Source organism: Euprymna scolopes, chromosome 43 (assembly GCF_053919585.1).
Source record: "Euprymna scolopes isolate OS-2025 chromosome 43, ASM5391958v1, whole genome shotgun sequence".
Taxonomy (NCBI): domain Eukaryota; kingdom Metazoa; phylum Mollusca; class Cephalopoda; order Sepiida; family Sepiolidae; genus Euprymna; species Euprymna scolopes.
Window position 1 is genome coordinate 54,078,333 of NC_136524.1, and position 12,593 is coordinate 54,090,925.

The following is a 12,593-nucleotide window of genomic DNA, read 5'->3' on the forward strand; positions in this document are numbered from 1 at the left end:
TCAACCCATCAAACAAAAGTCAGCCTAATCCAATTGCACTGGCATATATGGCATTCTAGCACCCCACAGTGCCCAGTGAAGAGGGATAGGATGTGGGAGGAACAGGGAAAACGGCCTTTATTGCCCTAGTCAGGAAACAAGGCTGATCACTGAGTGATTGTCGAGTCCCTGTAATAGCACCTCTCCCTCTTTCTAGTAGGCAAAGAAGGAGTATGGAAGCTGGGCGATAGACAGGGCCTATCTACTCCTTAAGCAGTTTAGGTTTGCAAACCAATAATTTGTTTGAGTCACAAGCTTTAGGAAGGTTGTCATCCAGGACTGAAGAGACCTCCCTACCTTAGCTTCAGAGTTTTTCTTTTCCTAGGTGGATGACGTGGGAAAATCTATGGGTCGATCAGCACTGAGAGAGTTTGCCCCACGCCTGGGTCCTAAACCCTGCATGGGTAGTTAATGTTAATGCGTTATTTGTTGGAACAGAAGGTAGAAGAGTACCTGCAGCTGGCTTTAGTACCAGAATTAGAGCAGCCGATAACATTTGTTGGTTGGGAACTACTTTTGTAAGAACCAATCTAGCCTTGCTTCTGGCCACACGAGCAGTGTGGATAATGGCTTTCTATAACGATCATCATATTCCAACCTTTATGCATCAACAGCGTATTAGCTTCATGGCAACGATATAATTGGCCATGTGGATTCTGCTCCTGGACCTTACCGAGTCTACTTGCTCTACATTTTCAAACTGGCCAAAGTACAAAATAATCTGTGCAGTGGGAGAATTTTAAACATCAACCTGGGTTTTCCTCCCACACTGATATTTAAATTATAGTTTAACTTTCCTACTCCTTCTTTCTTTAAGAGGAAGTCATTCTGCTTCATTTTTAGAGGGAAACAGAATGTCTCACATCACAAAGTTCCTCTGTAAATATATATATATATATATACTAACATGGATACCCAGCGTTGCCAGGGTCGACATGAAGTTCGGTTTGGACACACCTGCTATACTAAGAATATTGAGTAGTTTTTCATTATTATATGCCAACTCCATCGTTACCCCAACAAAAATTTTAAAAATAAAAGAACGAAGGAAAACACAAAAATGTACCCCCCCCCCAAAAAAAAGAAGTATGTGACAAACTTTCCACCAGATATTTCAGCAGAAGGGATACGAAGAGAAGCTATTCTCTGGATATTGAGCACCTTTTTATGACTATATTCCAGTTTAAGCGAATTTCTTTTATGATCCCTCAGTCTAGAAAGATTTGTCTTTACGATTTGTTGCAACGAAAACAAACTATAAATAATTCAGTTTCAAAAATACCAAAAGTAGAATTTGTGTTAACTGAAATACACATTTTTATGTTATAAAAATGATGAGTTATGTCTTATTGTGTTATTAAAAGAAAAAAAAAGTTATGATGTCAAAAAAATGTGAAAAAAAAAAAACTGGTAAAAAAAACGTAGATGAATGTTTTTTTTGTTTTTGTTTTAAATAAAGAATCGTAGTTGAATCGAATTGTTTATTTTAAAATAAAAATTCACTGGACCACAACGTTAATTGCGAAATCATGGAAATTATTTTATTTAAACTAATTCCAAAAATAATGCTTGAAAGTTTTTAGTTTTAATATCCACCGAAAAAGAAAACAAAAACAAAAAGAACAAACTTCGCCCCCAAGTGAGATAATTCAAACTGATTCATAAAAAAACGATGTCGGTAAAAATAAATTAAATTACATATATTATTAATATAAATCAAATTTAAATAATAAAATTAAATAGAACACTTAAAATAATTCTCTCACTATAGACAATAACTGATACACCGCTATTTAATACAATCGATTTTTCTTTATGTAATATGCAAATGATGCCACCTTTTTAATCTTATATTTTGTAATAAGCATAGTATATATAGGAATGAATAATATGATTAAATAATGGATTTTTGTATATATTAATCAACTTGTGAGCAAACAAACAAACAGGAATACGAATTTATATATATATAGATATGTTACTACAATGTTGAGTTTCTTCAGGAGTTCCACCATGTCCTCCTTTGAGTCCCAAGAGGTTATTTTAAGTCCAAGATTATCAGGGACTGCTTATATTTTGTTAAGTAGACTTCTTTGTATTTCTGTAGGAAGATCTCTTTAGTCTTCCTCCAAATGGACTTCCTCAGTGATGCTATTTTGACCTCCCTCTGGTCCCTGATTGTGGAACCAGAAGTGCTTTGTCTCCAGGAAGAGAACCTCTCTTTTAAGGAGTCTGGAGGGTATTGAAAATGGCAGGAATCGTAATATTGAATCAAGCTGTCTCTCTTTCTTTTTCTGCTCACTTGCTGGGGAGGGGGGGACTCTGCTTACTGATAACCATCACATGGAGAATTATTGCATGATACTTCCCTCTTTGCTCCCTCACTGTGGGAACTTGTGGGTATGGCTGCTTCCTTTTTTAATGGTCTGCATGGACTGCTGTTCAAAAGTAAGGGGTTCGTGTGATCTCCTCTCTAAATGCTGCTTTGTTTCCAGTTCCAGCGCTCTCCAGACACAGAAAAATTTTTACCTGTGATGCCCATAAAAGTTTTTAAAACTGAAAATCACATCAAATCATTGAGTAGTATGACTTTTCATTATTTTCCCATATAGGTAGAATATTGTACAAGTACCTTATTTCGCTTCATATTATTGTGAAAACGGGTAGAGGGAATGGGAGGGTCATAAGGAGGCAGTCACGGAAATGGCTGAAGCAGTTTATGAGCTGAAAATCACTTTATTTCATATATATTTTAAGAATGGAGTGTATGGTGTAACTTCCGGTAATGGATGGAACAGTTTATGATCTAAACATCAATTTATTTTATATATATTTTAAGAGAAAGGTCTATAAGAAGTCAGTCCCGGAAATGGCTGAAGCAGTTTATGATCTAAAAAACACTTTATTTCATCTAACAAATTCAGACATTCAATTTCATAATGAATTAAGAATATTTATCTTATCTCTCTCTCGGGCAGTCTGTCGATTTCGAGGATGACATGGAGGTCGGTTAGTGTCCGTGTCAAAGGTGCGATGTGAGTCCGATCAGAGCTCTCTTCAGCAAGAGCACGACTGTCATACTCCATTTGGCTGAGTGCAGAAATCATGCTGCGGCTTCCATTCTATCAAACTTGCCAGTATGTCCTCACTCCATCGCCACAGGACTTTATCGTCTCTCCCAACCTAGGCAAAGTAGGAATAAGCAGTTTGCCCAGTACTGCTAGCACCCTCTCTGCTGAAAGCAAAAGTACAGAGGCATGGACGGGCCAGGACAGTCTGCTCACATGCAATCAGCAGCATCCGATGGCTGAGGCAGACCCGAGTCGAGTTGTACATCACCCTTGTTGACCACGTCAGCACTGCAGTGCTGGTTCATCCACTGTGCAAGCCGTTGGGATTTCTTCCTCATCCGCCAAGAGCATCGTTGACCAGGCTTGGATTTTTGTGACCCTAAATAGAGGGGGATAATGGGTACTACACCTTGCCCAACGGTGACCCAGCACTGCAACGACTAAGGGGTAGTGACATTTTCCCCAAAACCCGGGAACTCCCGCACCAGGGCCTCGTTGCCAGATGTAGTTTTATGTCATGCCCAGGACTATTTATCTTATAAAATATATATATTTGCAAGTGTTGTCATATCATCTAACTTTTATTTTTTTTCTTTAGCCAAACCTAACTCCCTCCTGATTCATTTCATTTTCTTAGCACTATGAAGAAATTGCAAAAGTTGACATGCAACATGTTTCTATCAAATCTTTTTACTTACATGACAAATTATCGGATTATCAAGAAAAAATTGTTACATACTTACCAACTGATTTAAAAGTTTGATTGAATTATAATCTCTAAAAAGTGATGCCTTACTACAGTTCTATTTCTATATCTTAAGCAGTTGTCCATATTTGACTAGAAAAATATTCATTTTTAAATCATGGTCTGATCGGAACTAACATTACACTGATTATTCTACTTTATGTGATGATGTTTTCAACTACTGTGGAATTTCAACATTTTCTGCTAGTTTTTATTATTTTAACTGTCACAATATTCTGATACTTGACTAGAATAATTACAAAGAACCTTTATTTTATTTAGGATATATGTGTTAATGATAAATAATTACAATTAGTAGAGGTAATTTTCTCAGAATAGACTGACTAAAGTGAAGGCTGTCCCCTGTGTTTCAAAGATTTTATTTAATGATAAAACTAATAAGAAGCAAACGATAGTGAAGATGTTAAAGTATTCAAGGACAGAAATAAAATAAAACATAAAAAGCAGAATACAGTATCATTGCATTATCTTTTTTTCTATGACTTTTTTTTACACTGACTAAAAAAGTCAGTGTAAAAAAAGTCAGTGTAAAAAAAATGTCAGTGTAAAATACACTGACTTTTTTACACTGACTTTTTTTACACTGACTTTTTTACACTGACTTTTTTACACTGACTTTTTACACTGACTTTTTTACACTGACTTTTTTACACTGACTTTTTTACACTGACTTTTTTACACTGACTTTTTTACACTGACTTTTTTACACTGACTTTTTTACACTGACTTTTTTACACTGACTTTTTTACACTGACTTTTTTTTACACTGATATTTTTTTACACTGACATTTTTTTACACTGACATTTTTTTTTACACTGACTTTTTTACACTGACTTTTTTACACTGACTTTTTTTACACTGACTCTTATTTACACTTTTTACACTGACTTTATTTTTACACTGACATTTTTTTTTACATTGACTTTTTTTTACACTGATAAAAAAAAAAAGGGGTAGTAGGCAGGAAGGCTTGAACCTACGACATAAAGGCGGAAAAAAAAGTGAAAGAAAATCTGACATCTTACCTCTACTCCATGACACAACTGGAAGTTCAGAACGTTAAAATTAGGTAAAGTCAATCCAACTAATACGATGACATCAAAAATGGATCGCAAAAAGTCGACTCCTCCTTGTAGAAAACTGCCCAGTTGACGGTGCAGGAATGAATGTTTTTGGCCAATTTTTTATATTTGTCGTGTGAAATGTCGTAAAACGATACCAATCTCATGAAAATTTGTCACCGCTGTCAAAAGTTTTAGGCATACATACATACATACATTTAAACAGACAGGTGAGATTTATATTATAGATTATCAAAGGAGTCCTTTTTGTAAAAAAAGTAAAAAAAAAAAAATACTTAACTATAAACTGTTAACTGGTGCAGGTTATTTACATTTGTAAAATGTTTTCGGAGATCTTTCACCTGATAAATATCAGGATTATGAGTAAAATTTCTTGGTTCCATGTCAATTTAGCTTCTAATGATATTTCTATAATGAACTGGATGTACCTACATGGCATTGCTAGGGAGTAATAGAAAAAGAAAAATGACTGTATTCTTAGAATCCTTGAAATCCTTGATGCCAGACATTTTGGAATCCTTGGTGTTGAACATTTAGGAGTCCTAGGTTGCAGACACTTAATAATTCCAATAATTGGGCATTTTGGAATCCCAGTTGTTGAATAATTTGAAATAGGGATAAATAAAAGCCTAGCATGAAATAAATTAGTTTGGAAGATATCCAACACATGGCAGCAAATATAAAATGGACGTTAGACTGATTATGATGATTGTGATTTTCTCTTGTAGCAACATTTTCAATTTGTCTTTATTGTATCATGCCGCCATGAGTTTTAAACATTTTTTTCTGTCACTATTTTAATTTAATGAAAAAAAAATAAAGCAAGGATCATTTTTTAGATGCACTACATACGCGAAGAAAATCTGTGGAATCATGGTAACCAAGTAAGGAATACAAAGAAAGGTTGGAATAGTCATCCATATTTTTTAGTTAATATGAGGACTCATGAAAATTCCACAGTGCTTTCTACATCCATCTCTATAATTTACTGTTTTAAAATAATATCTGCCAAGGTCAATGAGCTCTATTATTATATAAAAGGAACTGTGTGTGTGTCTTCCTGCTAACTGTTTTCCTCCTGCCTATAGCCTTGCTCTTTTTTTCAAGACAACTAGCAGGGATACCCAGTGTTGCCCGGGTGTTTGGAAGTGTACAAGAAAAAAAAAATAGTGTTAGTAGGGAGGGAGGCTCGAACCTGTGACGAACCCGAAGGCGGGAAAGTAGGTGAAAGAAAACGTGAGATCTTACCGCTATGCTACGAGGCCATAGGAAGTGAAAAGCGTTGAAATTTAGCGATGTCGATCAAAAACTTGACTTGTTAAGTGAATGCAGAAATGAGCGTTGGCTGAAGGCCAGTTCAGCTTTCCGCTGTTTCATTTATTTGTTTCCCCACGATGTTGGGGAAAACCAACTCCCCACAAAAAGGGAGTGTCCAAATGAATAGTAATTGTCTGATATGAGGGATTTCCCCCCACATTGATTAAAGCTAATTGCTTTCTGGATGTCCTGGCAGGAAAGGCCAGGAAGCTGCCTTTGCTTTTATATGAAAAACACGAAAAACACGTGAGAGGATGGAATAGCATGAATTTTATAAAAGTCAATCAAAATGAATATAGAGACGATGTTCATTCGCAAATCGTAGATATTATCATTTAGGGAGTATATAAAAAGTTCTAAAATATAGTAAACCCCCTGAGAATCCCTGTGAAAAAAGCCTTAGCTGGACATAGAAAAACATGCCCGGCCGTTTTGTTTTTTATATATATCGATAGAAGATGACCTATGGACATCTCCTGTCTTCACAATAATCACCTTTTGTTCCTGATTTTTTTTTAAATGAAGATTGATAATTCATATTATTTGGATTCTTCGGACTACTGTTCTCATCTTGAGTGTCGTTTTCACAACGTTTCAGTTGATGTAACCGACTTTCTTCAGATTCCCAAGTTTGACAAGGTACACCTAAAGAAGATGGAAGGTTACAGCCATCGAAATGTTATGAAAATAACACTAAAAGATATGAGAATAGTAGTCTGAAGAATCCAAATAATACTAATTATCTTTCGTTCTTGTATCAAGTGGCTTCATACCTTGTCTGGAGTGATCTCTATAAAAATGAATAAATAAAACCTCAATATTTAAATTCTTTCTGTTTGGTCTATTGTTCTCATCAGCATTGATGTAGTTCTACTTTGTTTTGACTGATCAAAATAAAGTCATCTGCTGTAACTGTAACCAAGCAAGTATTCACTGTGAATGTTTTACAGGGGAGGAGAGAATCAGGGATTGGAACTCAGTCTAGCATCTACCATGAACATAATGATACAGAAAAGAGAGACTAGCTAGCAACATCTCTTCTGTGTGAAAAAGGCTCTAGGGAAGAGAAGAAATTTGCCCCCCCCCCCATCCCTAATGGTTCAAAGCAGAACGTCCCCAGATATGACAGCAGTATAGATCTGGCTCCTATACAGGTTGGCGATTGTAACAACTCAGTAGATATTTACATTGTTATTACACTTCTATAAATTATCTTATACGAGATGAGAATAAGATGCATTTTCTTTTTACTTAGGAGTCACCACTTATCAAGGCCCAAAGGCCACTCGAGGATAATGGTTAATGAATTTAAGGTAGTAGTGTACTAATCGTTAATGGTGATATATCATGAAATAAAAGCCATGGATAAAAGATATGTAAACAAACAAAAAAAAAGGCAAAAAGTAAAATAAATTAAACACAGGAATAAATCATTAAAGACAAGAACTTTACCGATTTCGTTCAAAGATCAAAATTATTTTAGGCAGTGGCATAACCACACTCAAACAATGCAATATATCTCGACACTTCAAAGTGTAGTATCTGTTCTTCAGATGCTGCACTACACTTTTGTGGTCTCAGTTAATAGAGAAGAAATCCTTCATGACTGATACAGTTGAACATAGTGCCCCTTTTTGGGGAGCAGGTTCTTCCCTCCTCCCACATTAAAGACTGATCTCATGTTTAACTCTGCCCTCGTGGGGAGGCAAGTTAAAAAAAAAAAAAAAAAAAAACTGATCCCAGTTTAAGTAGTATTTTTATTTTTTTTACTGAATTTCAACCATGTTCCATTTTTGTTGTTGTTTCTTTCATTGTTTTTTTTTTTTATTTCCTTCTCTCCTCCTATTTTAATGTCTTTATCACACACGCTGCATAATTTGCTTTATTTTTCAAATAGTTACACACGTATCCAAAACATCCCGTTGTGCATCTTCATTTTTTTTCTAGGTTTTCTGCCGTTATTTAAATAAATTTTAAATTTCACTTTTTCTGAAGATCGGTGATCCTAATGAAACTGATAAAGCTCACGTTTTTGATGATTTATTCCTGTTTGATTTGTTTTCCCTTTTGTTTTGTTTTTTCATACACATGCATGCATATATATATATATATATATACATATATATATTTATATATATATATATATAACAAATGACAAAAGTTTATATTCCAAATTTTATGATGTTGACCATCTTGCAATTTATTCCTTGAATTACGTTGACATTTACAATTCTTGACAGCAACTGTTATTTGCTCTGTAATTACATTGAGCTACATAAATTAAGGGTTAGTATAATATATATATATATATATATATATATATATATATATATATATATATATATATATATATATTGCACACAATGCTTCATGCCAACTACATCAATCTCTTTAAAAAATGTTTCTTGAGAAGAAAGAAGAAAAGTCACATGGCATCTTTTCACAAGTAAAAATTCTATTTCTTTCTTTTTTTCTGTTTATTTTCATTTTTCTTTCTTTGTTTTTTTTTCTTTTTCTTCCTTTTTGTTTTAATTTTATTCTCTTAAATGGGCAGTTAAAACCAAAGGCTCATCAATACCAAACTGTCGGCTCGTTAAATCTTGGTCAACTTCGTCAATTTGTTCTGTCTCTCAAATTCCTACAAGAGGTAAGGAACACACACACACAATCTTCTGTGGTGTATGTCAATCATTTCAGCATGTTCCTCCTCCTCCTCTTCCTGCTCCTCACTGTTATTGCCAACTAAAACCTATTGCCGTATTCTGCATGATAATAATAACAATAATAATAATATTATTGATAATAATTGCTTCACACAAAGGCAGATATTCATACCTATCTGGAAAGATTATGTTTAAATGACTGTATTCTTTAGAGCTGGTTCTAAGGTTGTTAAATCCGGTTACCCTTCGAGATATCTTATTATAAATTTTCCTAATGTCTGTGTGTGTTTGTGTGTGTGTGTGTGTGTGTGTGACGCGTTTTATCTCAGCCTACAGGCAAGTAAGGTACCGAAATGAAGCTTATTACCCAGCGGATGTATAGGTGATAGTTATATCCATGTTTGGTGTATGGAAATGAAAAAAAAAAATGCAAAAGATGATGATTTACTAAACAACGTTTTATTTACTGGATATTTTTCCGGTATTCACCGGAAGTTATTATCTCCCTTAGAAAGTTCGATTTACTGTGTGTGTGATGCAGTTTATCTCAGCCTACAGGCAACTCACCCAGGCAAGTAAGGTATCGAAATGAAGCTTATGACCCAGCGGATATTTTAGTGATATTTATATCCATGTTTGGTGTATAGAAATGCAGAAAAAAAAATGCAAAAAAATAACGATTTACTAAACAACGTTTTCTTTACTGGATATTTTTCCGGTACAAGAACTTGATTTAATAATTGAGAAAACATTTCCAGCTATATCATAGCTGGAACTCTTGTGAAGTAGACCTTTATGCCATACCTTATCAAAGGCCTTTGATATGTCAAGAGCAATTGCCCTAGAAAGGAAGTCGTTGTTGAGAGATTCGCTAATCCTATGAGATGTAACTGTAAGCGCATCTGTAGATCTAGCAGAACGGAAACCATGTTGCAGGTCAATAAGGTTATTTTTGCTGAGGTGGTTGACTACTTCTCTATTTAACACAGATTTCATCAACTTACGCATGATGCATAGGAGACTTTTATTGGTCTGATGGGATTATGAGATGACCGATCACCAGAATTCTTAAATACAGGGCATACTGATGAAATTTTCCAGGGTGTTGGGAAGCAATTCTCTTTAAGACAACACTTAAACAGCTTTGTAAGTATGGGAGCTATCTTAACTGATACAACCGAGTGGTCGGAAGATCCCAGTGGAGACAGAACAGAAGATGAACATAGCTCAGGGCAACTTGTCTAGAAGATTTACATACTGACCATCAGTGTCAGGCTCACGGGTGGGTTCGTGAACAATCTGAGCGAGGTGATAAGCAATGGAGAAATCATGACAGAACCTCCCCTCATCATCTGTCTTGTTTGAGTGGGTCAGCCATTCGACATTGTGGACATTGAAGTCACCACAGATGTGAATGTTAGCCAAAGGATGAGCAGTTGGTCAACTTTCTCAGATGTGCTCTTAAAGATAGTAACTCCACTGTTGTGGAGGCGATAAAGTGCGAATATAAACACAGTGGTGTAAGCAAGTGCAACCCAGAAGCACATATAGAGTAAATTAGGATCTTCTCTGGAGATGTCCCTACCACATGGAAAGCCATCTTTAATGTAGGCATATATACCATACCCATGGCGGTCTTGGGGGTCAGATTTGGATGTTTAGAGTAACCTTTCATTATAAACTCATCTAGGGAAATGGTCAGTCTAATGCCAGTTTCACTTAGAAATAATAGTTCCGAGGTAATCTTCTGTAATTGGATTTCAACCTCTGGAAGGTTGAAATGTAGACCCATGATATTAGAGAAGGAGACATGGTCATGGGGGTCTACATTGGGCGATAAAATTCTGGGCTTATTTGTGTATTTTTTCTGGAAACTTTTCATGATGAAGTTTTGGGATCTGTGGAAAAGGTCAACAGACTTGGTTAGAGCAGGGTATTTTTTTTTTTTTGTAGCATATAAGGTAAAGCCGTAACAATTACCTACTAATATGGCATTGTGAAGCCCCACCAGAAGCTGCTGCATTATTTCAGATTAATATTTTCTAGAGGTGAAGCAACAAATGAACAAGAGTGCTCAATACTAAAGTAGGGCAAGACTACACTTTTGTATAATTAGCAATATCGCCTGAAGAGGTCTCTAGTTGCTCATAGCTGGTGTGTGTGTGTGTGTGTGTGTATATATATATATATATATATATATATATATATATATATATATATATATATATATATATAAAAAATCCTTCTTTTAGGTCACCAGGAATATTATTAATTGGGGAGGTGGGGCCATTTAGAGCTTTTTTTTTTCAGTTGTCAGAGAGAAAGTAAGGGAGAAAAGGGAAGGAGGCAGAGAGGATATATAAAGAAAAATAGAAAGAGTGAGAAAAGTTTTAAAAAGGAAGACGTTGCACACATTTTTTCTATTTTATTGTCTTTGTTTTTACAGGCAACACCAACTGACCATGCTAATACAGTGAAAACATCTTTATAGCTGTGCTATGTTGGATATTATTGATATATATAAACAAAGCACATTGCAACTTAGGATGTAAAGAAGCTACTTTTTGAGATCATGGCTAACAGGGAACTCAGGGGAATTGAGCAGTGAGATGTTTGTTCACATTACATTTAAATTTATGCAGGTTAGTACAGTTAGAGAAGCAGAAAACAGGGAGAGAATTCTAAAGTCTAGCAGTCTGAGGGAAGAAATTATTAGAATGAAAGTTTTTATCGCAACAGTGAAGGGGTGTGATTTTGCTGCTTGTCTAGTTAGTCAGGAGTATGTGTGTTTAGAGGGCACAAATGCTATAAGTTCATCAGAGCACATTCCATTAAAGTAGTTGTAAAACAGGGATGTAACATTGCGGTGATGGGACAGAGGTTGGAGTTTGGCTGACAATGATGGACCTATTAGATTTGTGACTCTTTTGGACCCTAAGAGTAAGAGACTAGTGGTAGATGCACCAACTCAGATGTGTCAACAATACTCCATGCATGGGCGAATTGTAGCTTTGGAAATATATAGGATGCTCTCTGGTGTGAGTAATTTTCTAGCATTGTAGAAGGAGCCCATCTTCTTTGCAGCAGCTTTGGCAATGTCCTCAATGTATTCGTTCCAATTCATGTTGCCTGTTAATGTTTCGCTGAGGAGTTTAAAGGATTGTTTCTTAAGTAGGATGTTATTTAAGCCTGCATTATGTTGGATGACATCTTACATTTTTTTTTTTGGGGGGGGGCAACTGTGCAAACTTAATCATCATATGGGGTTCGTGATTGCCGGTTTTTTTTACAGAAGTAGGAGAACAGAAAGTGGACCATGGGTTTATGAAACTCTCACTTCCCTTATTTTATCCTTTAGTCTTCACATTCATGAGCAATGTTTTCTGACAAAAGGGTAAGAATTGCTGGGTTTTTTTTAGTCAGAATCCATCCATCTAACACTTATTGTTGATTAGTTTTTGACCTGGAAGTAGTATTTTTTTTTTTAAATTTTTTTTTTTTTTCTTAGCTCCTTACATCAGGTGGCCTCATCTCTTGTCTTTCCATTAAGAGAAATTTTTAATTAAAGACGATCATGCAAGATTGCAATGTCCGGTTCTTATTTAGAATCCAACTTAATTACAAAAACAAAATTACAGAAAATACAGGTAAATC

At 35.3% G+C, this 12,593-nt stretch overlaps 1 protein-coding gene across 2 annotated transcripts in view; it reads left to right on the plus strand.

Moving 5' to 3' along the window:
- The window catches only part of LOC145268350 (serine/threonine-protein phosphatase 4 regulatory subunit 4-like), a 295,902-nt gene that overhangs the window by 211,571 nt on the left and 71,738 nt on the right, over positions 1 to 12,593 (plus strand). The window contains exon 21 of one of the 2 annotated variants that reach the window (XM_080123870.1): positions 8,831 to 8,923. The exons of the other annotated variant lie outside the window; for it this stretch is intronic. Within the exon in view, the coding sequence (XP_079979996.1) occupies positions 8,831 to 8,923 (93 nt within the window). The remainder of the gene's footprint in view (positions 1 to 8,830; positions 8,924 to 12,593) is intronic. 2 annotated transcript variants of the gene reach the window in all.